Source organism: Salarias fasciatus, unplaced genomic scaffold (assembly GCF_902148845.1).
Source record: "Salarias fasciatus unplaced genomic scaffold, fSalaFa1.1, whole genome shotgun sequence".
NCBI classification, from domain to species: domain Eukaryota; kingdom Metazoa; phylum Chordata; class Actinopteri; order Blenniiformes; family Blenniidae; genus Salarias; species Salarias fasciatus.
The window spans coordinates 331,218-358,518 of NW_021941393.1; the positions used below are offsets into that span (position 1 = coordinate 331,218).

The following is a 27,301-nucleotide window of genomic DNA, read 5'->3' on the forward strand; positions in this document are numbered from 1 at the left end:
CCTGATGTTTTTCTGTCTCTTTCCTCGTCACGTTCATCATAAAGTCCAATAAATTACAATACTGATCCAGACAAGCGGATTTTTCATAGTTTTAAACACAGCAGTTGTTCCTTTAAAGGTGCCTTAAGGAGTTTGCACGTTTTATGTGAAACAGCGCCCCCTGCAGGCCTTGGGCGTAATGCAGCTTAGTAAAAAACTCGTGCCTGTGGCTCGCGTGCACGGAAGAGAGAAACTCCTTCCTCGCACTTTTAGTAGCGCTCGAGTAAGATCTAAGTTTCTGTTACCTGGTGGAGTCTGTGTGGAGCTGCAGTGCTAGAAGCCAGTCTGTTCTGACTTTCTGGAAGATCCTGCTCAGTTGTTGCTCACTAAGCATCTGGCGGAGTAATGGCGGACAAAATGAAACCTAACTAAATCAGGCCAGCCGGAGCGCGCATTACTTCATTCCTTTCAAATTGTACCGGACCGGCACTGCAACTTTCAAGTGACAATTTACCGCTGTTAAGAGGTACTTGTAATGAATATGTCAGGGCACATTGTACACATCATTAAAAATGTGTAACATATTTATGGTGGGAAATAAGTATTTTTAAAGTTGAAAAACTCCTCAATGCACCTTTAAAGGACTTAAAATCACAACAGGGAATTATCAATAACTAATGTTGATAGGCAATTTGAAATGTCTAAACTTTTTAATTAAAAGAAATGAATGAATTCTATTGGATGAAATCATTCCTGTGTTCCTTAAAACAATCAATCACACTGAGACATATGAGCACAAAAAGGATTGTCTTCCACTCTTCTTCTCTCAACTCCACCTGCGAGCCAACAGCGCCCACCAGTGGCCCAAAACTGCAACAACATCACCTCTTGTGAAGGCTGTTCTTCCTGTAGAACCACCATCAAGACATTTCCCTGGTCTGGAACCCCCTCCCTGACCAGAACCGAGCCTCACAGTCGACAGATAATTTAACAGAATTTGAGGAGACAGAATTTCATCTCAGTATGAGTCAGAAGCATCATCTGTGTGTTTACAGTTTGACTGCTGTCATGAAGATGTATAGAGTGAAAGCAGTGTTTGTTTGTATGTTTGACCAAGCTCTTTTGGATTTATTGCATTTCCATTCACAACCGCTCTATCATGTCTTCCGAGTAGTAACCAGGCTGGCTGCTGGGAAAACTTTGAAAATGAGCCAGTTCTCCTGGAGGAATGGTCTTGAGAATTTCAGAATGTGGCGATCTTGACTTCTGTCCTTTCTGGAGGTAGTTCCAGTATTTGACCAAGATTTGACCAATCGCGCTTGAAGCACCTGTTGCACAAAGGTTCCCTTTCAGTCGATTCACTCGGTACAACACATATAGTATGGGACATCACGCCCCCTTACGGCCTGCTGAAGACGCCTCTATTCACGCCTTTACGGCAGATGAAGCTACAGAAAGGGGCTACCTGGCGCTCTGCCCCCTGGTGGATGGCCTGGGAATTAAGGTGCCGCAAATTGAAAATCAGCCTTCCCTCAGAAAAAGGCCTAACTGTCCATAGGGTGTTCGAGGGTTCGTGGGAGCTGAGTAGTCCACATGTGTTTTGTGGATTTGGAGAAGGTGTTCAACCTCATCCCTCATGGTATCTTGTGGGGGGGCTTTGTAAGTACGGAGTCCGGGGCCCCTTGTTAAGGGCCGTCCGGTCTCTGTATGACCGAAGTAGGAGTCTGGTCTGCACTGCTGGCAGTTAGTCAGACCTGTTCCCGGTGCATGTTGGACTCTGGCAGGGCTGCCCTTTCACACCGGTTCTGTTCATAATCTTTATGGACAGAATTTCTAGGTGCAGCCAGGAGCCAGAATGGGGTCGGGATGGTAGCCACAGGATTTCGTCTCTGTTTTTGGCATGTCGCACAAAGGTAGGAGAACCCGAGGAAGACCCAGGACATGCTAGACAGACTGTGTCTCTTGGCTGGCCTGGGAACGCCTTGGAATCCTCCTGGTAGAGCTGGAGGAAGTGTCTGGGCACAGAGAAGTCTGGAGACAGGAAGTCTGGGCATCCCTACTGAGGCTGCTGCCCCCATGCCCCGGTCCCAGATAAGAGGTAGAAAATGGATGGATGGATGGATGGGTGAAAGTTTTGGTAAGACCATCATTACATCCATCCATCCATCCATAAGTAAGTAAAGCAAGTAAAGTTTATTTATACAGCACCTTTCACAGACAAAAAGCCACAAAGTGCTTCACAGCATACATAAATAAGACAACAATTAAATACACATAGATAAATAAGCAACACTAAAAATGAGATCAAAACAGGCCCGAAAAACTAAGCAAATGCTTGAGAGAATAAAAAGGTTTTGAGTTGAGTCTTAAAAGTGTCAACAGTCACAACTGAACGGAGAGAGAGCGGGAGATCGTTCCAGAGCCTGGGAGCAACGGCCTGGAATGATCGGACCCCTCTGGTCCTGAACCGGGTACGCGGCACCTTTAAGAGATTCTGGTCCGCAGACCTTAAAGCCCTCACAGGGGAGTAGGGCTGGAGCAGGTCGCCAATATAAGAAGGAGCTTGGTTGTGCAAGGCCCGAAAGGTTAAAACCAAAATCTTAAAGTTGACTCTATAAATTCCAGTGAAGCTCCTTCAGACTGGGAGACATGCGGGTCCATCTGTTTGTGCGGGTCAAGATTCTTGCTGCAGAGTTTTGCACAAGTTGCAGCCTCGAAAGCTCCTTCTTATTTATGCATGAGAACAGGCTGTTGCAGTAGTCTAAGCGGGATGAGACAAAAGCATGAATGATGAGCTCTAAATCATTGAATGAGACCATTTTCCTAAGTTTAGAGATTTTTCTTAGTTGAAAGAAACAGTTTCTCGTCAGCTGCTTGCAGTGCTGCACCAGAGACATGTCTTTATCAAAGAAAACACCCAGGTTTCTAAGACTGGATTTAGCAGACTGCCCGAGGTCACCAAGGTACTGTTTGATCTCTGGAATTGAGACATCAGGGTCGAAGATGAGTGTTTCAGTTTTGTCTGCGTTGGAGAGAATTTTCGCTAAGCCATTGTTTTATTTCTGGCAAGCAGTGGAAAAGGGAATCAAGCTTCTGTATCCCATCCGGCTTGAAAGAGCAGTAGAGCTGGATGTCGTCAGCGTACAAGTGGTAAGAGACATCCTTAAACCTTTGGATTATGTTACCCAGGGGGAGCAGGTACAATAGAAATAAAATAGGGCCCAGGACGGAGCCCTGAGGCACCCCACACGCCAGATTCATGGACTCTTGAGTTAACCTGGTTTATAGACACACAAAAGGTGCGTCCAGACAGGTATGAGGTAAACCACTGGAGAACCAGCCCCGACAGTCCCACATGGTCCCTCAGTCTACATAGCAGCACCTGATGGTCAAAAGTGTCAAACGCTGAGGACAGATCCAAGAGAACCAGCACGGTGCAGTTGCCCGAATCGGCAGACATCATTATGTCGCTGGACACTTTTAGTAGGGCTGTTTCTGTGGAGTGGTGCTGACGGAAGCCAGATTGGAATTTGTCGAAGAGGTTGTATTGGTCGAGGTAGGAAGACAGCTGGTTGCAGACCACCTTCTCAAGAATCTTTGACAGAAATGGCAGCTTAGAGATGGGCCTATAACTATTTCGGTCTGCCGGGTCTAAACCTCCTTTTTTTAGAAGAGGCTCCACAATGGCGTGCTTGAAGGCATTCGGGAACACACCTGATGACAGAGAGAGGTTTATCATTTCAGTGACCGAGGGACCAATTGCCTCCAGAACCTCTGGGAACAGTCTACAGGGAATGACATCAGAGGAACAGGATGAGAGTTTTGTCTTTTTTACCAGAGCCAGAACATCAGCAAGAGTTACAGACTCGAAGGTGAACCACAAGCTGGAAATAGGCTCAGCAGCAGCCGAGGCACCATACTGAGGGGGTGGCATGTTGTCCTTGAGCTTCTTGATTTTATCAGTGAAGAAATTCAAGAAAGCATGGCTGTCAGCTTGGGTGAAAACGGGGGTGACAGGAGCAGCAGGGCAAATGAAAGAGTTAATTGTATCAAACAGCACTTTAGGGTTTTTCTTATTCGCTGCCACCAGTTGGCGGATATAGTTGGACCTGGCATTCTCAACCATTTCATTGTATGAGGAAATAAGATCCCTGAGATGGAGCCTGTGAACCTCAAGGTTAGTGGATTTCCACAGGCGTTCAGTCTTTCGACACAATCTCTTAAAGCTTAAAATATGCTCATTTATCCAAGGACATGCTTTTTTCTGTGTAGACAGATTGACTTTAACAGGAGCCACTTGATCCAAAACCATTACACAGTGGTCATCAAAGCACTGGATTAGGTCGTCTACACCAGAGCCATTTGTAAAAGGAGGGGGATCAAACAAAACAGAGAACCTTTCTGCAGTATTAGCAGTGACGATCAGCCTCTGAGACCTTACTTTTAAAGGTTTGGGCTCGAGACTGAAATGCAAATCGCATGTCACAAGACAATGCTCACTCATGTGGACATCAATCACAGACACATTTGAAATGTCCAGGCCGAGTGTAAAAACTAAGTCTAAAATGTGGCCCTTTCACATGGGTGGGTTGGCAATGAAACGTGTTGAACAAGGTTAAAAGCTTCAGTCAGTGATAAAAGTTCCATTGCATAGGGTGAGGAGGTGCTGTCAACATGAAGGTTAAAGTCTCCAAGGATTAAAACAGGTTCCAGCTTTATAATAGAGGATAAAAAGTCACTAAAATCCTTTAAAAAGGCAGCAGCAGAGCCAGGAGGACGGTAGACCACAACACCGTAGAGAGGGTGCAGGGTTCCCACCTTGACCATCTGGGATTCAAAAGAAGAGTAATCCTGTGAAGGAATCACTTTACAAATATAATCCTCCTTGTGGACGAATGTCAACCCCCCTCCACCTCGACGGGGGCGTGGCTTCCCATGTGCGGCGAAGCCAGCTGGGCAGAGCGCGTTTAAATGTATAAACTCCTCTTCTTTCTGCCAAACCTCCGTGATACACATTATATCCATATTTTCCCTTGAAATGAGGTCGTTCAGGGAAAAGGATTTGTTCCCGATGGAACAGGCATTCAGAAGACTGAGATGGATAGAGTGTGACGTCACGGAGGTTGGGTCCGAGGTGTGCAGCGTGATTGGGCGAAGGCAGCGGTTACCAGGACACCAGCTGGACCGTGCAGATGGAAACACGGAAGTGCGCTGCTCCGATGAACATCCACGACCAGGATTCAAACGCTGCACAGAATCCATCCATCCAATTTCTAAACCTCTTCTCCTTCTCAGGGTTACGGGTGGCTGGAGCTAATCCCAGCTGCTGTGGGCGAGGGTGGGGTCCACCCTGGACAGGTCACCAGTCTGTCGTAGGGTTAACCATCATTACATGTTGCTGGGTATTTCCAAAATTGGTTATTTGCCCCTCTATGCTTTCAAAGATATCTTCCTTCACACAGACCTTCAAAAAGCCTTTGTTCAGAGCAGAATGAACCAATACATGAAATTGAGAATGAACGTATTAATTAAATCATGAGAGAAAGGAAAAAAGAATGAATGAATGAATAAATGAATGAATGAATGAATGACAAATTCTACAATTCTACATTTTCATTTAGCAGACGCTTTTGTCGAAAGCGACTTACAACACAAGCAAAAATTCAGACATCAGGAAAATGAAATGTTGTGTCTACAATTTCTGTTCCCTGAAGGAGAGGAACGAGGTACACATATTGTATGGGACGTCACGCCACCTTACGGTCTGCTGAAGACATCTCTATTCTCGCCTTTGCAGCAGATGATCTGTGATGACATGAATGGCCCGCCGTCCACTTATAAGCACCAGTAATTACAGTCATCCCTCAGTTCGATAGCTGCTCTTCACGAAGCCCAGCTGACTGCTGGGCAACCAAGTGTTGTACCTCATTCCTCTCCTTCAGGGATCAGAAGTTATAGACATAAAATTTCGTTCCCTTTCAGTCGATTCACTCGGTACAACACATATTGTATGGGACATATATACACGCCCCGCAGAGCTGCCACCGAACCCGAGCCTAGCCTGCAACCTTAGTGCAAAGCCGACCAAGCAGAAAAGACAGACTGAGCCACCGAAAGGGCTGTCACGTCCAGCCGATAAAATCGCACAAAAGTACGCGGGGATGACCAGTCAGCTGCAGCACAAACATCGTTTATAGACGCTCCCTTAAACATCGCCCATAATGTTGCCATGCCCCAGGTAGAATGTGCCCTCACCCCTTGGGGCCTCTGCTGCTGTAGGCGGAGGAAATAGCCTGCACAATCCAGTGAGAAGGCCGCTCCTTGGACAGGGCCTTGCCCCTAGCTGGATTAGCGAAGCAAACAAACAATTGGTCACATCAATGCACACTCTGCGTACGGTCAATGTAGGTGCGTAGAGCCCGCACCGGACACAATAAATGCAACCTCCTCTGTTCGTCACACAAAAGGAGGTGGACAAAAACTCGAAAGTTCAAAGGTCATAGCGCTGTAGGCTTCAGGGATGACCTTAGGTAAATATGCCACTTTCGGGCGTAAAGTAACCTTAGTCCCATCACCAGAAAACTGGGTACACGAAGGACTCACTGATAAAGCATGCAGGTCACCCACTCTCTTTGCAGAGCACAAAGCGAGAAGCAATGCAGTCTTGTATGAAAGAAATTTCATATCCACAGACTCAATAGGTTCAAACGGCGGCCCACAGAAGGCCTCCAACACTTGTGTTAGATCCCATGAAGGAATGCTAGATCGAATCACCGGCCTCAAGCAGCAGACTCCTCGTAAAAACCGGCAAGAGGAGACACACAATCAAATCCCATATGACAGGCAGATATGGCCGCCAAATAGACTTTAATGGTGGAAAAGGAGAGACCCTTATCCAGAAGCTCCTGCAGAAACGTCAAAACGTCAGCAATAGGGCATTGAAACGGGAGAACACTGCAGCCCTGGCACCACTGTTTGAAAGCCCGCCATTTATATGCATAAAGGCCCCTGGTGGATGAGGCCCGAGCACTCTGAATCGTCACCACCACATTAAGGGGTAGAGCCCCCTAGTAAATTGGACCTTTCAACAGGTAGGCATGCAGCTGCCATAGCTCTGGGCACGGATGCATCCCCTGACCTCCCGCCCCTGAGGGAGTCTTCCGACCGCCGCTGTCGTTCAGGGAACGTGTCTCTTCAGGAGCCACAACCCCAAGAGGCACTGTGGCCCTGCCCTTGAGGGGCTGAGTCTGCGTGGGGTTGGTCGGTGACGGTCCAGCTCCGTCTGGGGTGTTTTTAAGTCCCACTGGGGCCGGTCCCTGAGGGATTGGTTGTTTCCGACGGGCCGGAACCTTAATTGGTTCCCACCCGGACTGTCTTTAAAGGGGGACTCCCAGTGACGCAGCTTCCTTTGCAGACTCGTGCTGAGACACGGTCGGCGTGAGTGGGAGTGGAAAACTGGGAAAAAAACAGGTTGGTTTCAGAGTTTGTTAGCTCACACTTTGGAGCACTTCGCTCACTGTTTTACCAAAGTTATGCATTTTTTTTCCCACAGACAAAATGACCAGGCCGAAGCACCCGGCGGCCTGTCCCCTGTGCACCAAGAGGCTGAACTGCGTCGCCTCGCACATCAGAAACATCCACTGCGTCACCAACAGGGAAGAGAGACTGATATTGTGCGATATGGCGACTGGGAATTTTTTGATACTGGCCGGGAGTTGCCCGGTGCCGGGGTGTTCAGCTTCGCCCCTCCACGTGAGGAAACACGTCCTGCGTTCGCACCGAGAAATGACCACCAAAACCAAACGAGAGCTGCTGCTCAGGTCCAGCCGGAAAGCGGCCGAGGATCGGTTAGCCATTCTAAGGGCCACCGGTCCCTGTCCACCGATGGTCTCACGCCTGGATCTGACCCGCCCCAATCAGGCCAGCAACGAGCCAGAGCCCCGCGCCAGCCCGGAGAGGCAGGCCGGCCAGGAGCCGGAGCCCCAGGCCAGCCTGGACACGACCTCTTCCGAGAGCCGACGCCCCAGGCCGCCCCACAGCTGAGAGGAGATGCCAGGCACCGTGCCGTGGTCATTCCGCCATCGAAATGCCATCCGAGAGAATATTGATCAGCTCGTCAGCCAGTCAAATGATGAGGTTTGTGGATATTCACTCTGAGGGAAATGCCTCTGCTTTCTGCATGGGTCTGACATGGCTTTCATTCTTTCTGACAGCCCGATGAGCGGAAGGTGGAGGTGCACCCGACTCTGCAGAGCCTCTTCCAGGAGCGGAAGCGCTGGAGCCCCGTCACATCATTCCCCTTCCCTCCCGGAGTCGGTGGGTCTTCACGACATCCGACTTTTAATGCTGGAAATGTGAATATAAGAGATAGTTTTACCCGTTCATTTGGAAATCTCTCTCCCACTGCAGGGGGACTACCTGGACGGGTACCAGGACTACATATTCCGGCCGGCTGGCACTCCCAAAGTATGTTAAAATTGTATCACCCATGCCACCAGGGCAAGGATAGTCGTTGCCTTCATGATGACCAGCTGGGACGGGTCCCGATACTGGGACTGGGCGTTTCTAGCAAACACCCAACGCAGTGAGTTTGCATGGGTATTTTACACACCGTGTTAGAGTCAGGCTTGTTCACAGTTGTGTTCCCACAGCTTCACCATCGTTGTCGAGGCTGTGGGGAAGAAGGTGACCACGGTCACCATGTATCTGTCCAACACACTCTCCTTCACCACGTACTTCCAAAGCACGCCGCCCCCCAACAGCCGCGTCCCCGGACGACCTGATGCGAGCTGTCATCAACGAGCTGCAGAAGGCCAACCGTGACCTGAGACGCCCCATCTCAGTCCACCAGCAGAAAGTAAAAGCTCAGAAGTACCGCCACCTGGTGTACAAGGAGGATCTCATGAGGTGTCTGGATCTCGCCAGAGCCAGGATGACATCTCTGCTTGGTCATTATTTGATGTCACACACCTTCACAGCCTCCTCCATCCGTTGTTGCTCCCTGACCATGCACCTCTGTGTAGATGCGGTGGAGCGGGCCCCATTGACCTGCCGCCGAGCGAGGTATGATTTCCCATGTCACATGGCAGCCTACCTCGGATTCCTCTACGGTCACAGGTCCGGGGTGCTGACCAACATGACCGTGAAAGAGGTCTTAAACGCCGCCGGGGACGAGGACGCCGGCTACTTGGTTGACGTGAGAGTCCCCCCGCCCTCTCTCTGGCTTCATCCACACGCACTCGGTGGATTTTAGCTCGACGACTCTCATCCGTAGGTTTCCAGACACAAAACGGTGGCCACATACGGTGTGGCGCAGATATATCTCAACGCCGAGGAGTACGGCTGGTGTCGGCGATGGATCGAGCTTTTGTACCACTCGCCACTCAGAAATCTGTACTTCTTAACTACTACTTAATGTAAGGGGAAGATGAGGGCCTCTCCTCTTTGAGGGTCGGTTGTTGGTGGGGGGCAGTGTTGTTTTTGGCAGCCTGCTTTGATTTAGTTTTAGTCTTAGTCTTTTGGATGAAATGCTCATTAGTTTTAGTCTAGTTTTAGTCATTTCAACACTTCATAGTTTTAGTCTAGTTTTAGTCGACGAAAACCAAACGGGTTTTAGTCAAGTTTTAGTCATTAAAAAAAGGCTGAAACAATAGTACATGAGAAAAAACACAGACAAAGGAAATTCTAAACCAAACAAACATAATAAAATATACTTAAATGGCACAAAACCATCATAACACATTGATTCCTTGTGAATTAAATAATAACTGGACTAGTTTGATACTTTACAACCTCAATGCAGTGCTTATATGAGCTCTGCAGACAGAATGAGAGGACTAATAGGAGTTTTGCTGATACTTTCAGGCTATTTTTATAATGTCCATACTGATATAAAGGCTGAGATCTTTTATTAAAACTGGTCTGTTATGTTTCTATGTTACTGATTTGAACTGGTCAGAGTAACTGCCTGTTATTACTTTTGGAGGAGAGATAACACCAATATTAAGATGGTTATGAGGAAAATACTACCATTAAAACAACTGAAATAAACTAAATTAATTCCTTGGGTAAACTTGATGGTATGAAACACTTGGAAGTCTTCAAAACTGAAATGACAAATATAACTTGAGTTTAATAAACTTTGTAAGTATTCCTTACCTGAATTTTCTTTATACTAATTTTAAACAAGAGTGAAAATACATTTCTTCAAAATAAGACAACACCTGGATTATTTTTAAAAAAGAAAAGAACACGAAAAAGTAAAGATTTATTAGGTACTTGGGGAAAAACCTTCACTAATTAGTGGCGGGCTCCTATTGCAGTTTCACAGTAAGAACAAACAGTCAAACAGTTGGATTAGATCCTCCGTCTCCCACTACGAGGCGTTCTGTTTTATTTTCTGCTGGATTCTGATTAAAGTACATCCATAAATCGCTGCATCTTTTCCTCCCGCCGAGCCCGGGCGAAAGTTGCTGCCCACTCTCTAGTGCGCCGGCGCATGCAGTGCAGGCATGCAGGAAGCAGCTCGAGAATTGCTGATATTTTCAGAGTAAAGCAGCCGATCTGCGTGAACTGGCTGGGGGAATCGCATTTGTTTTCATTTATTTTGAAAGTCAAAATACCGACATTTTCGTCTCGTCTCGTCTCGTTAACGAAAACAGCAGATACGTCTCGTCACATTTCTGTCTTTTAAAGAGATATTTTTAGCTCGTCACGTCACGTTTAGTCACGGAAAAAAGGGGCGTTGACGAAATATTTTCGTCGTCCGGTGGGCCGGGGGTGGTGGGCCCTGGGTCTGGGTCCTTCCGCTGCCCCCTGTCTGTCCTCACCTCCACTCCTCCTGATGCATGATGGGTGTGTGCTTCTTGGCTTGGTGGCTCTCTGGCTATGGTCGCTGTCCGCCCTGGTCCTGGGGTGGGGGGTGGTGCTCCTGGCCCTGTCCTTCATCTGGGGACTCCTGGGTGACGGGGGTGCTGCGGCATCCCCTCTCCCCCCTCTCCCCCCGCTCTCATGCACACACACGTAGGGCTTTGGGAGGCGGCCTTATCAAGTTGGGTGTGGTGGAGGGGGCCATCTAAGTGGCCTCAATCACTGCACCCTTCAGTGGCTCGCCTCTCAGTCTTAATTGCACTTAGTCATCTAACACGACCAAATACATACAAACACACACGTCGGGGGGTCTTGGTGTGCCGTGTCGGGGGGTGGGGCTGTTCAGGTGGATGAGACTGCTCGTTTGGCCTCACGGTGTGGTTACTGACCCTCAATTTTAATCACAAACAACATATACTCCATCAACACTCACGAGGCGGGGGTGGGGTGGCAGGGGGGTCTTCTGCGCCCCCGTTTCCGGATTCCTTCTGGTGGGGGGTGGGGCGGGGTGGGCTGTTATTTCCCCACGGGCCTGGGGTTTGGACCGGCTGTGGTTTGGGGGGCTTCTGGCTCTGGGGGGTTCATATCTGTCTGCAGCGGTGGGGTTTGGGGGTGGGGGCGGCGGTTGTGGGTGGCGGGGGGTCCTGGATGTGGGGTTCGGTGTTCCCTTGCCTTCCGGGGGGCCTCCCACAGGACATGACGGTTGGATGACGTGGGAATGTGAGTGTGTTTGGGGTAAGGTTGACTTTGTGTGTGTGTGTGTGCGTGCGTGCATGCGTGCGTGCGTGCTTACTAGCGTGTGTGTGTGAGTGTGTCAGAATGTGGGTGTGTTTGGTTTAGGGATGAGTGGTTGTGTGTGTGTGTGAGAGTGTGTGTGTGTGTGCATGCGTGTGTGTGTGTCAGTGTGAGTGAGTGGGTGTAAGTGTTGGGTTGGGGTGGGGGGGAGTGAGGTGGGAGAGGACAGGGTGGGAGGGGTGGGTCGGGGGGTGTACGGGGGGGCGGGGGGGGGGGTGGTGATGCCCTGGATCTCGGGGTGTGTGACCGGAGCGCTGGGGGGCTTACTGGCCTGGGGTGGGTAGCCGCCCGTGTGGGCCGGTTCTCCCGGGGGGGTCATGGCCCTCCGCCTGTGTGGGGGGTCGGCTTTTGGGGTCTTGGGCCTTGAGCTCTCGGCCCTGCCCGCCCCGGCCGTCTGGCGCCCGGGGTGGACCGACTCCTGCCGGTTGTGGCTCCGCGGGGCCCGGGCCCCGGGACCGCCGGGGTCCCCGGCCGGGGCTTTCCTCTGCCCCATTTCTGAACCGGAGCGGGGGTGTCTGCCTGCGGGAGCGGCTTGGATCCGGGCTCTGTGATGACCGCCGGCTGTCTGGGCTCTGAGGGCCTCTCTGGCCTGCTTCTGGCCTTCTCAGGGGTCAGAGGTCATATATGCATGATCACTATCACCATCACTATCACCATCATATTTGCATGATCACGCGGATCTTTAATCACTCTTCACATACTCGGTTACTTTGTCTTCCTGGTTAGACTAATGGTGATCTGTAGTAGCCCTCTCTTGATGCACGCCCTGAGTTTACTACTATTTACTAGTCTGTTCACTGCTATTGTTTGTCAGGGGTGAAAAAAAAAAATTATATATGTATGGTTCTGTCAGTTTTTGTGTTGGTTGTCAGCTCTGTTTCGGTGTTGTCTCGATTGGGGTTTGGGATTGTTCTTGGTTGAGTGTGGTGCGTCGATAACACTGTTTTGCATTTGTTGTGAATTTGTACATAGGTTGAGCCCCCCCACCCCCCACCCCTGTTCTCCCTCTCTTTATCTTTCTCTCTTTCTGTCTCTCGCTCTCTGAGCATTTCCGTCCCGGTCCTGTCCTCAGCCATGCTTTAAATAAAGGCAGCAGCAGGAGTAGATTCAGTCTCGTCCTGCTGCTAACATTAAAATCTGTTCGGATAGTAAAAGGCTACAGTCATACAATATTGCATGCCCCAGCTGCCGAACAGGACAAAGGAAAAAAAAAACAAAACAGAAATCTGTACTTCTTCAGTGGGTTCGGCAGAGGACCAGCAAAGGACCCCGTGAGGCATATGCTGCGGGCCTGGAAATCTATGGGGCTCTGCCGAAGCCCCAGCTTCCTCGACCTCTGCACTGCTGTTTGCACCTACGTGAGTCAACCTGTCAGCCGGCCTCCCGTCACACACACACTCGCCGTTTACCCGTGTCTCTTCTCTGCTTTCAGAACTTTGAAAAGAACCAAGACCCATTAGTCAGAGACAGTGTAGTGAAATTCATATGCCACAGCGTGGCCACACAGGAGCGCTTTTACGCGCTCCATCAGACGGTCCAGAGGGCCCGTAAGATGCGCCAGTGCTTTGTAGCACTCAGCTGCCAGGAGAGGCCCTCTGAAGATCAGCCAGGAACCTCGGCTGAGGCACGAGCCTCACCGCTGCAGGGGCGTCAGGTCACAGTCAGCCTGCAGCGGCTGTCCTCCCGGGTCTTGGAGCCATTCAGGGGACAGACTTCGGACACACCCGGAGATAGCATCCTTGACCGCCATCCATGCACCACAATCAAACATCCAAACATCCAACAATACACAAGGTGTGATTTATTTGTTTAAGACCGAGGCGTTGTATCCAGCTCCAGGGGCGTCTTGAAGGCCCTGGTTCTCCCGCTATAGGGAGGCCCACCCTGGGTGCCCTGGGAGAAGACAGAGTCTCCATGACTGACAGACCGTGAAAGAAGCTCTCCCTCGCCCTGCTGAAGGACCTCTTCATCAGCTGAAACCAGGAGATTGGGTCCTCGTAAAGGGCTGCTGAAGGAAACATTGGAAGACAAGATGCAGGGGAGGCCCCTTCAAACAACACTGCTGTTAAGTTGATCTCCCAGCCACAAGTCAGAATAATCCCTGAGATCAACTCCTGTGTGAGGTAGTCCACCCTCCATGAGGCAACGATGAAGATGTTCCTGTTCCTGATGAAGCTGTTGCCTTAAGCGACAACAGCACCTTCACCTTAGCACAGACACATCGCAGACCTTGTGGGACCTCAAGACAACCTATGGTGGAAAACAGTCCACACACGAGCATGAGGACTTCAGAATTCCAGCTGTATCGTTTCGACTCACAGACGAACAGAAAACCATGTGTGTCATGAGCCTGCAGAACAGGGTGCTTACTTTGATTTGAGGACTTTTGTCCCAAAACCTTCTTCTTTGACAGTCACAACAATGCACCGTCTTATTAGCTCTCAGTCAACACATCTTGCAGCTCAGAATGTTGATTTTTTACATTTGAGTCCCCCAAACATGTTGCTTCATTTCCGGCTACTTTTTCAATTGACAAAGTGACCCATATTTACCTGCTTCTGTTTGGGGTACTTTTTAAACTGAGAAAGTAACCCAAATTTACCTCCAGCTTTGGCTGAAATTCAAACACGAGACTGCAAAGACAATTTTTTTTTTTTTTTAGGGGTAAAACCAATAGTGCGGTGGCGCAGTGGTTATTGCATTTGGTTAGTGAACACGTGGCTTGGGTTTGATTCCACATCCGTACACAAGCCCCGTATTCACCTTTTGTGTTTAAAAGTAACCCACATTTAGATTTATCATTTTATCAGCGCTTGAAAGAACACTTTATATGTACGCTGCCTCTTAATGTATTCCAAGGCAGCAGGTTTTCAATTCCCCCCCTTTTGAGTAAAGTCAGAGGTTTTAATGTTTTGTTATTAAAGGTGGTATAATATATATAAACTCTTAAATTGGATAGGTGCATTGACTGTGTCTGCACTAAATGTCACTTTTGTATCACTGGCTACCATGAAGCAGTGTCCTATCAGTCCTTCATTTTGGGCTACTTTTCAAATGGGAAAAGTCGCCGAAAATTAAGTCTTCATTTTGGGCTACTTTTCCAATTTTAAAAGTAGCCCAAAATGAAGCCTTCAATTCAGTGCAGGAAAGAACTGGGCAATCACTTCAATTTGGGCTACTTTTCTAATTTGAAAAGTCCCCCAAATTGACTTCATTTTAGGCTACTTTTGAAAATTTGAAAAGTAGGGTCGTTTTGGGACACTTTGGGACAAAGTGCCCCAAAACGACCCAGGGCTGTATAATGCTTTTTTATCTAGTCCAAACCCTAGAAATAGCATTAACTTGGTAATAGTTTATTTTTCACGCGAAGGAAAAGTCATTTTGTGTGAAATGAAAGACTTTCTGGGGCTAATTCTGAAACCCAGAAGAGAAAACGCTCCGTTTCACTGAAAATCCCGCCTCTACCCCCTGTGGACTTTGACTGACAGCGTACTTCAAGCAATCAGTGCTTCAAAACAAATACGCTGGCTAGCTTTAGCTCTTTAGCTTTAGCTTCTTTACACGCAAAGACACGCGAAAACGTCTTTTCCTGTTAGAAACTCACCAAGCGCAGACCTTTCAGACCCTTCAGAGTCTTGCTCTTGCTTGATTGTTACTTTCAGACGATGGTTTATCTCCGTAATCGGAGATACAAAAAGTGGCAATGCTGATTGCCGGGTATGGGAGGGGGCTGCCTCTCTGAGCAGCAGAAAAACGAGGAAAGCTCAAACACACAGGCACGAAGGAAAAAAAACACTTTGGGGTGTTTTTGGTGAGTACATAACTATATAACAAGGTTAAAACATACAAAAAGTGAATTTTGCATGATACAGCCCCTTTAAGGCTACTTTTGCTTCATTTTAGGGTCTCGGGTAGCCCAAAACGCAAAGTTCCCCAAAATGAGGGGCCCCAATTCCATTGGGGTCACTTTGGCTACTTTGTAACCCAAATGTACCTGTCCCGAATGCCCAAAATGAAAGATTCCCTAAGGAGGGTATAGAGCTGGTCCAGTGTTCCACGACCAGGATGAAAACCGCATTGTTCCTCCTGGATCCGAGGTTCGACTATCGGTCGGATCCTCCTCTCCAGTGCCCTGGAGTAAACTTTCCCAGGGAGGCTGAGGAATGTGATTCCCCTATAGTTGGAGCACACCCTCCGGTCCCCCTTTTTAAACAGGGGGACCACCACCCCGGTCTGCCAATCCAGAGGCACCGTCCCCGACCGCCACTCAATTTTCCAGAGACTTGTCAACAAAGATAGTTTCTGCGTATTCAGAGACTTAAGGTACTCAGGGCGAATCTCGTCCACCCCCGGTGCCTTGCCAGGAGCTTACCAACCACCTCGGTGACTTTAGCTTGAGTGATGGACGAGTCCACCTCTGGGACCTCAGCCTCTGCTTCCTCTACGGAAGGCGTGGCGACGGGATTGAGGAGGTCCTCGAAGTATTCCTTCCCCTGTCTAACAATATCCCCAGTAGAGGACAGCAGCTCCTCCTCCATTGTAAACAGTGTTGGAGACCTGCTTTCCCCTCCTGAGGCGCCGGACAGTTTGCCAGAATTTCTTCGAGGCCGATCAATAGTCCTCCTCCATGGCCTCCCCGAACTCCTCCCAGACCCGAGTTTTTGCCTCCACAACCACTCAGGCTGCAGTTCGCTTGGCCTGCCAGTTCCTGTCAGCTGCTTCTGGAGTTCCATGAGCCAACAAGGCTGCTTCGACAATGGAGGTGGAGAACATGGTCCACTCAGACTCAATGTCCCCAGCCTCCCTCGGGACATGAGAGAAGCTCTCCCGGAGGTGGGAGTTGAAAACCCTGCTGACAGAGGGTTCCACCAGATGTTCTCAGCAGACCCTCAACACGTTTGGGCTATCTGTCTGGTTTCCTCCTCCGCCAACGAATGCAACTCACCACCAGTTGGAGATCGGTCGACAGCTCTTCTCCTCTCTTCACCCGAGTGTCCAAAACACAAGGTCAGAGGTCAGATGACATGACAACAAAGTCGATCATCGACCTCCGACCTAGTAAACATTTTAGCTCGATGGAGTGGGCCGGAATAAAAAAACACTTGACGACATGGTAAACGACTTCTTTGAAGTAAAAAAAAAACAAACAAAAAAAAGAATCAGAACAGATCATGTGATCATTGATTGGATGGTTGGCTTAATTTATTGCTCGTCTTGCCATGGCGCAGGCAGCATGTCTTAACATCTGTGGACTAGTTCATAGAAAACCCCCCAGTGCCTTAAATCAAACCACCTCTTCTCTGACGCTGTTTCAGAAGGAAACGGCATGCGCAGTCCCTGCTGAGTGAGTGAGAAAGGGACCCTGGAAAGTGAATTTAGCAGCTTCATCAACAGCACAAAGCTAAAGACGTGTCGTCTTTAGCTTTGTCCCAGCACTGCGGTCAGTGTAAATTCCATCTGAAGGATATTTTCAGTGAATTTTAGCAGAATGAACATCACTTTATATTCTTTCAGGAAACGGTTCGCAGACTGCAAAACTCTGAAGAAAACACGCTACGAGCAGGAATAAAGATGAGACTGTTTATTGTATCTGTTACTTTAAAACTTTTTAAATGCCTTAAAACAACTCTACAGTTATTCTCCTGCACATTAAATAAATGTTGTGATTTCTTTTTGCTACAAGTCCATGTTTGGAAGATGTGGACAGAGACAAAAATACCCTAATAATGTCTTAATTTCAGTAGCAGCTAGCTGAAGCTAATAGCAGGAGCAGCTAGCTTCAGCCCGTTGGCGGAGCAGGCTGAAGACATGAAGTCTTCTGCCCAGAGTCTCCACAGTAGAGGGTAAGATATATTAATTTAATTCATTACATTGTGTGTTTTGTGTACGGTGGTTAGAAAACTTCTGCTGGTCTGTCAGACTGTGTTTTTCTGTTCCAGCAGTGCCGTGGTGCTGGCCAGTGTGCATATGTATATCTAGAGAGCGAAAGAGAGACAAGGGTAGTAACTCATTCTATAGAGCAATCAGTCAGCTGTATTGTTAACTGAGTTTTCCTCGCCAATTCAGGGGCCACCTTGTGGTTAAATAAAAACACAGCAATGCAGGTCACAGAACAAAAAACTTAAAGATACACCTTCTTAAAAATGTTCTGTAAAGGGTAAAAACTAAGCTTTACATGTTTAGTGTATTATCATTTATATGAACTATTGTTTTTTTTAAAATGTACTTTATCATTTCTGGTTAAATAAAAACGTACCTGCAAAGACAAAAAAAATCATAGTACAGTAAATTGTGAAGCATGTACATGCACAAAAAGTAGTTTAGTTTTCAATCCAGACATGTATTCATGTTCATGGCCCTGATGAAGGCAGTAATTGAAATATTGGCATTGATTCAGCAAACAACAACTTTATTTAAGTTAAACTATTAAGATTGCACCAAACAGACAGACTATATACAACTAAGAAATGCAAATGCAATTTTAGAACACGTCACAGATTCTGTGTTTTTCCATCTTACATCAGAGAAATTCTCCTGTTTTGACGGTTGGTAGCAAAAGCTTTAACAATCTTCTTGATGTGAAGCGACTTTGCTCTTCTCCACTCAATGACACTGACTCAAAATAACCCCGGTCTTCAGTCTAGAACCATTTCATATTCAATTTAGCTGATTAACAACAACAACAAAAAAGAAAGTGACGTTAATACTGCCCGGTTTGAAGGCTGCTGACACACTAGCAGTATCTCATCTTTTAGCTGCTGATACTTATATAAAGTTTGCTCAATAAAGATTTCCTACACATTCAGAGCAAATTCCGACATAATCAAACATTGAATTGCCATACCTCTCAACTGTCTGAATCCATTGTTATCTAGTTACAATGAACGTCATGTCTGTCCTGTGTCGCCGGAGATGCAGGTCTTCATCTCGTGGCTCTACTGATCCCAGACCTGCATGGTCATTGGAAAAACCTCAGCTGATCAGAAATCAGCTCTCTGCAGTCTCAGTTCCACCACATTGTTGTAGTTAAAAGTGTAAAACTGACTCTAGATCCATCAGCCAGCCTTCACCATTGATTGGCAGCATATTTCTTGTTTCTTGTGTTGACGAACTTGGCCAACTACCTAGCAGATCTGAGGTGGCACATGTGAAACCCCCTCCCTGACCAAAACACCTGGAACTTCCTCTCTGACCAGCACCTAGCTCCACAACCAAGAACAAGTTGTGTTCTTTCCAGGTGTCTTTTTCGATTTCAAGCCTTTTCCTTTTTATACATTGGATATAAAGTATTTCATACTTTGAATCTTGTCTTTCATGTTTTGTTCATAGAGTGCTCCCCCGAGACCATTACTGGGTTATTGGGGCTTTCCGCTCTGTTACACATGTACATGTCGACAAAAGGGAGCGGAGGCCTTACAGCCAAACACACCTTTGTGCAAGTGAGACAGAAAAACTTCAACAGCAGCTTAATTTGCCGATGTAGATTTATTGATCAGTGGAATAAAAGACAGCAGCAGGTAGATGAAGGGATTGAGTGAAGTTGATTAGTTTCCCTCTGGAGTTAAATTTGACTCAAAGACATTGAAAGAAGGCTGATGATTGAAAACATTGTGATGACGGTTCTCTAACATTTGGAAGATGTCTACCCTTCCCCCACCACAGGTGTGGTGGTGGTGGGTTCCTCGGTGGTGGGTTCCTCGGGGGTGGTGGCTTGATTGTAATAGTAGTAGTGCGCCAGGTAACCGTAGTAGTGGGGCAGCAGGTGGCCGTGGTGATAGTGCAGCAGCTGTTGTAGCTGGTGGACATACACTTTCTGGTAGTAGAGGAGCTGCAGGAGGTGTTGCTGCCCGCTGAGAGACAGGTGGAGCTGATGGAGCAGCAGTTGGTGCTGGCTGACCAGCAGGCATTGCTGGTAGTACAGAGGCAGTTGGTGGTGGTGGTCGATGGGCAGCCCTTCCTGTTGGATCAGCAGTTGCTGCTGGTAGTCCAGCAGCTGCAGATGCAGTTGGAAGAGCACCAGCTGGTGTTGCTGGAGCAGCTGGGCCAGCTGCAGCTTGATTGCAGCCGACAGAAGCTTCAGTTTAACCACCAGAAATTTGAATTTGGCCAAGAACGCCTTGGGGTCTTTTGGCAAGTCGGTTGCAGGCGGCACATCGGTGGGTGGAGGCATCCCAAAAGTGGGTGGCTCAGTTGTTGGAGGAGTAGTTGAAGTTGTAGTCGGAGGAGTAGTTGTAGTTGTAGTCGGAGGAGTAGTTGAAGTTGTAGTCGGAGGAGTAGTTGTAGTTGTAGTTGTAGTTGTAGTTGTTATTGCGGTACACATCACATCGACACGGACAGCTCCCTCGATAAACGGCACCTGTTCGAGTTCGTTTGCACTGTCGCACACGTCGGAGCTTCCACATCCACCAATAGTCACGAGGGCTCCATTCCGTATAGCTGGGGATGAAAAGTTGGAGGTTTTCGGTCAAATCATGTCTCCATTAGTCGAGATGCTGGTGAGTTTGAGCACTGACCTTGTCCCAGAAAGCAGGTGTCCTGATTTCCTCGACACTGCACCACATCAGTGAAGGTGGCATCAGGAGGAGTCGTACCAGGACACGTTTTTCCATTTGGTTGCGGAGGATCGGGGACTGAAAACGACAAGAAAGCACTCAGTGACTTTTTCACAGTGTCTTTTCTTCACAACCGCTCTGATCCTGATATACTTACAGGTAAGATTGCCTCCATTGCAGTTATCTGAATCACAGCATTCCCGAAATGCAGCGACGGCCACCGCACCCACACTGGCTTCAACTAAAGTCTGGCCAAGGCCTGGGCACAGTCCGGGTCCAGCACACCTCCTGAAGATCCTCTCATTTCCATCTTGATCTGTGGTCCAAACAAAGATTTTCAACTCTGGAGGAAGCCACAGCTCTGACGAGACGAGGGCAAGACGGCCATACCTGTGACGAATGCGTTGATGCACGCCGTTTCAGACGCCGTGCAGGTTTCAGTGGCAGGCAGCAGGCAGTTGGGGTTACTGGAGCTGGTGCACTGCAAGCACGTGAGAGCTCCGGCTGGAACGGCAAGAGACATGATGAAGAACGCGCCGGCAGCGAAACCTCCCGAGAGCCTGAAGCCAGAGCAGACTTTGGTTACCTGTGGCGGAGAGCGTGCAGAGCACCAGGAGAGAGAGGAGCAGCTTCATCTTGACCAGGAGGCGACGGATGGAGGCTGTGTGACTGCTGCGTCCGACTCCCTCCTCTTTATATCCACTGAGGCAACGTGTTAATTACAGGGTGGCTGTTCCTTCAGGGGGACACTCCCCCTCTGATCGCTGCCACCATCTTTATAAAAATAGCAGGATTGTGAACTTACCTGTTCTTCTGGGAGCCGACTGGAGTCTATCAGGAGGACAACACGAGGACGGGTGTGGCAGCTCTCCATCTCTTCTGTTCCTCCACCCACACCTTGAATATCTCACATTTTTCAGCTGAAGACGACAACATGATGCCGGCTGATCTGCTGGCTTCTCCACGGAACATTTACGTAACATCTGACCTGACGGTTCCGTCGTCCACGTAACGAGTCCAAAACACTGGCTCCCAACTGGAGGCCCAAGAACAAGGACTCAGAAGGATTCGAGGTGAAGAACGGACCTCCAACATCGAGTTGTCTAGACCTGGAGCCCTCAGTCAGGCCATGTAGACCTGAACCCTTGAGTCAGATCATCCAGACCAGGACCCCTTAGTGAGATCATCTGGACCCAGACCCATCAGTCACAACTTCTAGACCTGAATGCATCAGTCAGATCATGTAGACCTGAACCCCTCAGCTAGATCATCTAAACCTGGACCCCTCAGTCAGATCGACTAGACCTGGAGCCCTTGGATTATCTAGACCTGGAGCCCCCCAGTCAGATCATGTAGACCTGAACCCATCAGTCAGATCATCTACAGGTATATAACCAATCTTGAACGTTGAAACAATAATTTCAGAAAATTTGTGGTTTAGAAAACTAAACTTTTATTTGTAACAGACTGTTACTAACTCCACTGTCTACTCCTTCACTCTGTGGAGTAAAAATAAATAAATAAATAAATAAATAAATAAATAAATAAATAAAAATACATAAAAAGAAAAGATAATCTGAAATATGAAATACCTTCCAACAACAGCCTGGCTATTGTGTTCAATCACCAACTTGTTAAACTGTCTTTTAAGACACGAATATGTGTGAAATGTGAAAAGGACATTGTAATAAATAATTATAATTCTGTAATTTCAACAATTTAGGAGCATTTCAATGTTGTGAATGATCGCTTTTCCTTAGAAACGAACATATAGAAGCGCCGACTGTAGGGGTGTCCTTAAATATTCGCCGATTCGATGATTCGTTCAAAGGGGCCTGATTCGACGGCCAATCATACAGTCGAAGCATCGAAAAACTGTGGTTATTAAACGAGGACCATTCCATTCCAGCTGTACGGGGGTGCTGAATGACTGATTTTACATAGAATTGCTTGTTTTTTCTAAATAAACATGATATAAATCCTATTTGATAAACATGTTAGCCTATCAAATACACTGTGGATAAATTTACTTGTACTTTTATTCAATATTCTATCTATTTAGTGTTTGTGAATGAACCACCGTGGTGAGTGGCACCATCCGAATTTGCAGAGCTCCGTCACAGAGCAGCATCTCGGTCAGTGATTAAAAGGCTCACAATGTCGGAAAAACAAAACAAAACTTCAGTTCAGACCAAGTCAAAGATGATCCAAAAAAAGTTCTGTCCTTTCATATCACTCCAAAACAGCATGACTTTCCACCTTAAACAGGTAAGTAGCCAGATGATTGGGCTAATAAAAGACGGTTCTGTTACTCAATTCTCATTTTTAATGCTGACTTTTATTTAGTTTAATTGTAATATTTTAGGTTATTATTATTAGGGACCGAGCCCGAGGGCGAGGTGGCCTCAACTGAGGCCACCTTGCCTGAGGGCAAGGCCTCTATTGTTCTTCGTCCGTTTGTTTCTTATTATTTTACTGTCGCACTCGAGCACTAATTTGACCCCCTAAACATGCACGAAAACTCACCAAATTTGGCACGGACATCCGGACCGGTGGGCACTTGATATAATGAAAAAATTAACCCTATAACCTCATCTGCTCTCTAGCGCCACCTACAAACAGTAAAATAGCCACAGCAACCATTAGGAATGTCGCAGAGAGACCAAATCGATGTGGATGCGTTCGTCTCCTCGAGATCTAAAAGTCTCTCATTGACAAAAATGTCCTAAACCCAACAGGAAGTCCACTATTTCCCTTTCAGTGTAAAATTTGGCAAAAAATGACTCCTCCTTTAAAAATTATCTGCTCCGAGACCGCTTGTCGTGGAGACGTCAGGTTGGTGCCAAATAAAAGAGGACAAGTGTCTCTCCCAAAGTTGTTAAAAACTTTTTCAAAAGTCTCAGGGTGTGGATTTTATTAACCCTTAAAGTTTGAAGTCTGAAAACGCACTTGCAACACTACAATGGACAGTGCGACCCGCACGAATGTCGCAGAGAAATAAAATCAACATGGATGAGTTCGTCTCATCGAGCTCTACAATTTACCAAGAGACATACCTATACCTAAATCCAACAGGAAGTCCGTTATTTCCTGTCAAATCAAATGTGCCTCAAAACACTTTTCACTCAAAAACCACTAATATGGACTGTTTCACCCTTCACAGTGTGGTACAGAGAAAAGAAACATATGCATGCGTTCGTCTCATCGAGATCTACAACTCACTCACTCGTGCCTATGACCTAAATGCAACAGGAAGTCCGTCATTCACACTTTCTGCTCAAAATTTTGCTCAAATTTTGCTCAAAAATCTCACCTTCTTCACCAATTAAGGCTTCCATGGTCAAAATTATAAGTCTGAATGCTCTGAAAACTTGACATATGTAAAGACAACTAAAATGCCTATCAAACTTGAGGGTGTTTTTTTCATTTTGGGCAACGGGAATGCCTATAACCAGCTGTTTTTACCAAAGAGAAACTGTGTGTCTGCCGAGTCACACTCTAACATCATGTGACCTACTTATGCCATATATGGGCATTGAGCCTCCAGGCTGATCTGAGAGCTGCTGTAAAACATTCTGCATGTTGTCCCTGCTTTCCACAGTAGATGGCGCTCCATGACCATAAATCACACGAGTGATGGATTGCTGCTCAAACCGGCAAATGAATGTATGGAATCACACTCACATGGATATATTGGTGTTTGACATAGTGGAGCAGACATGACTATCAAAATAAGAGCCTCACACCCCATATTTTTGCAAAATATGACATTTTTAACAAAGCACAGGGATAATTTCAAATTCAACAGTGTTAAAGGGCAACTCCGGTTTTTTTGATACCTGGACCTTATTTATAGGTGTGTGCCTGCTCATATACTCACTCAGACAAACATGGTGCAGCTTGGATTCCTTCAGAAGTTATTTAAATCCAACCGATTCAGCGGGGGCCACGGCAATGGAGCTTCCCGCACTACAATCCATTGCCGTGGCCCCTGCTGAATCAGATGACAGATGCTAACAGCTACATGTTAGTGGGTGGGACATGCTAACAACTCCATTTCAGCGGATGGGAGATGCTGACAGCTACATGTTAGCGGATGGGAGATGCTAACAGCTACATGTTAGCGGATGGGAGATGCTAAAATCTACATGCTAGCGGATGAGAGATGCTAACAGCTACATGTTAGCGGATGGGAGATGCTAACAGCTACATGTTAGCGGATGGGAGATGCTAACAGCTACATGCTAGCGGATGAGAGATGCTAACAGCTACATGTTAGCGGATGGAAGATGCTAACAGCTACATGCTAGCGGATGGGAGATGCTAACAGCTACATGTTAGCGGATGGGAGATGCTAACAGCTACATGTTAGCGGATGGAAGATGCTAACAGCTACATGCTAGCGGGTGAGAGATGCTAACAGCTACATGTGAGCGGATGGGAGATGCTAACAGCTACATGCTAGCGGGTGAGAGATGCTAACAGCTACATGCTAGCGGGTGAGAGATACGAGATGCTAACAGCTATATGCTAGCGGATTGAAGATGCTAACAGCTACATGTGAGCGGATGGGAGATGCTAACAGCTACATGCTAGCGGATGAGAGATGCTAACAGCTACATGTTAGCGGATGGAAGATGCTAACAGCTACATGCTAGCGGATGAGAGATGCTAACAGCTACATGTTAGCGGATGGAAGATGCTAACAGCTACATGTTAGCGGATGGGAGATGCTAACAGCTACATGCTAGCGGATGAGAGATGCTAACAGCTACATGTTAGCGGATGGAAGATGCTAACAGCTACATGCTAGCGGATGGGAGATGCTAACAGCTACATGTTAGCGGATGGGAGATGCTAACAGCTACATGTTAGCGGATGGAAGATGCTAACAGCTACATGCTAGCGGGTGAGAGATGCTAACAGCTACATGTGAGCGGATGGGAGATGCTAACAGCTACATGCTAGCGGGTGAGAGATGCTAACAGCTACATGCTAGCGGGTGAGAGATACGAGATGCTAACAGCTATATGCTAGCGGATTGAAGATGCTAACAGCTACATGTGAGCGGATGGGAGATGCTAACAGCTACATGCTAGCGGATGAGAGATGCTAACAGCTACATGTTAGCGGATGGAAGATGCTAACAGCTACATGCTAGCGGATGGGAGATGCTAACAGCTACATGTTAGCGGATGGGAGATGCTAACAGCTACATGCTAGCGGATGGAAGATGCTAACAGCTACATGTTAGCGGATGGGAGATGCTAACAGCTACATGCTAGCGGATGAGAGATGCTAACAACTACATGTTAGCGGATGGAAGATGCTAACAGCTACATGCTAGCGGATGGGAGATGCTAACAGCTACATGTTAGCGGATGGGAGATGCTAACAGCTACATGTTAGCGGATGGAAGATGCTAACAGCTACATGCTCGCGGGTGAGAGATACGAGATGCTAACAGCTATATGCTAGCGGACGGAAGATGCTAACAGCTACATGCTAGCGGATGGGAGATGCTAACAGCTACATGCTAGCGGATGAGAGATGCTAACAGCTACATGTTAGCGGAAGGGAGATGCTAACAACTACATGTTAGCGGATGAGAGATGCTAAAAGCTCCACGTCAGTGGATGGGGGATGCTAACAACTCCATGTTAGTGGGTGAGAGGGTGCTGGAAGTCTATGGAGGAGCAAGGTTCCCAGTGACTTGGACTTCGGTCATCAAGGTACGAGGACGACCTCAGTGGGGCCACCTTGCCAGAGGGCGAGGTCCCGTCCAATGCCGCTTGCGGCTTTAATATTATTATTATTATTTATCTAAAAGGCTAATTCTATTTAATTTAGTGTTTGTTTTTGCATGGATGTTGCGCTGCGAAACGGACCCGACACAGCGCAATTAAGCCTATTTCATTTAATTTGAGCAGATAACGTGAGAAACTGTTTAGCCAAAAAATGTGAGCCTATCTGCAGAGATTATAGATATAAATAAATGACATGCTGTAGCCCGTTTCTTAGAAGAGGGTTTGGTTCTGGTCATTTGTTTGATGTTTAGAGTCACCGACACTTTGTTCCAGTCTGTGTTTCAGTGTGTAGGAAAAAAAATGTGTTGTTTTAACCTGCCTGTGGTGTTTTTTTTGTTTTTTTGTTTTTTCCCCAATTATTATTATTATTAGTGCAATCAGGGCCGGCTGTAGGCATATGCTCCATGTGTCGTGTGAGCACCGCTCTGCACCGTGCTGAATCTAGATTCGACTATCAGTCGACTACTGGCAGGATCGGACGAATCAGATTCGACTATGGAGATTCTTAGTCGGGGACACCTCTAGCCGACTGTGAGTATTTCCAAATGTTTGACCAGACCTCTGATCTGAAAAGAGCCGGACTGTTGGACCCTGAACGCCTCACAGCTGAGCGATCGTCAGCCGCAGCTCCTTCACTCCTGAGAGCAACACGATGATTCCTGAACAACAAGATGACGACAAAACAAAAAAAGCACAACAGTAAACAGCAACGCTACACCCACAAATGAAACCTACCAGAACAATGTTTCCCTCGTTCTCTCCAAGCCGCCGCTACGCCGCTCAGACACTGAACTGTGAGCTGTGAGGCGTTCAGGGTCCAAAGTCACAATCTGGCTCTTTTCAGATCTTAAACAAAGAGGTTAAACATTTGGAAATACTCACAGTCGGCGCTTCTATGTTTGTTTCTAAGGAAAAGCGGCCATACACAACACTGAAATGCTCCTAAACCTTTGGCAATACAGAATTACAGTTATTTATTAAAATGTACTTTCCACATTTCACACATATTCTTGTCTTAAAAGACAGTTGGTGAGATTTAACAAGTTGGTGACTGAAGACAGCAGCCACAGTAATCCGGGCTGCCGGTTCCCTTCACTAAACGGCCAGTACAGTCATAACTTCAACACCCTTGTAATGACTGTTGTGTAAACTTGTAATATTGAGCGTATGGTTTACATTTCCGAACTTTATTCCTGTGATTATTCCAAATGACCACCTGTGTCGTTGGCCTTTATGATCTGTAATGGAGTAAGAACCTCCATTAGCCTTTGGTTGTTCCTCCATGTTCTCAGGATGACT

At 47.3% G+C, this 27,301-nt stretch overlaps 1 protein-coding gene across 1 annotated transcript; it reads right to left on the minus strand.

The window, feature by feature from the left end:
* Positions 1–19,103: 19,103 nt before the first annotated feature.
* Positions 19,104–20,879, minus strand: LOC115385601 (protein psiD-like). Its single transcript, XM_030087666.1, has 5 exons — positions 20,782–20,879; positions 20,586–20,699; positions 20,353–20,511; positions 20,157–20,273; positions 19,104–20,079 (listed from the first exon to the last, which is right to left on the minus strand). Exons 1-5 carry the CDS (start codon positions 20,828–20,830, stop codon positions 19,286–19,288), a joined length of 1,233 nt encoding a protein of 410 aa, XP_029943526.1. The 5' UTR covers positions 20,831–20,879; the 3' UTR covers positions 19,104–19,285.
* Positions 20,880–27,301: the final 6,422 nt, after the last annotated feature.

Excerpts from the sequence above, each read along its gene's own strand:
- LOC115385601 (XM_030087666.1), bottom strand. The coding sequence starts at position 20,830 with ATGAAGCTGCTCCTCTCTCTCCTGGTGCTCTGCACGCTCTCCGCCACA. Across the intron at positions 20,700-20,781 it reads CTGCACGCTCTCCGCCACAG|CCGGAGCTCTCACGTGCTTG; the intron begins GTAACCAAAGTC and ends TTGCCGTTCCAG. Across the intron at positions 20,080-20,156 it reads CACCTGCTTTCTGGGACAAG|CTATACGGAATGGAGCCCTC; the intron begins GTCAGTGCTCAA and ends TTTCATCCCCAG.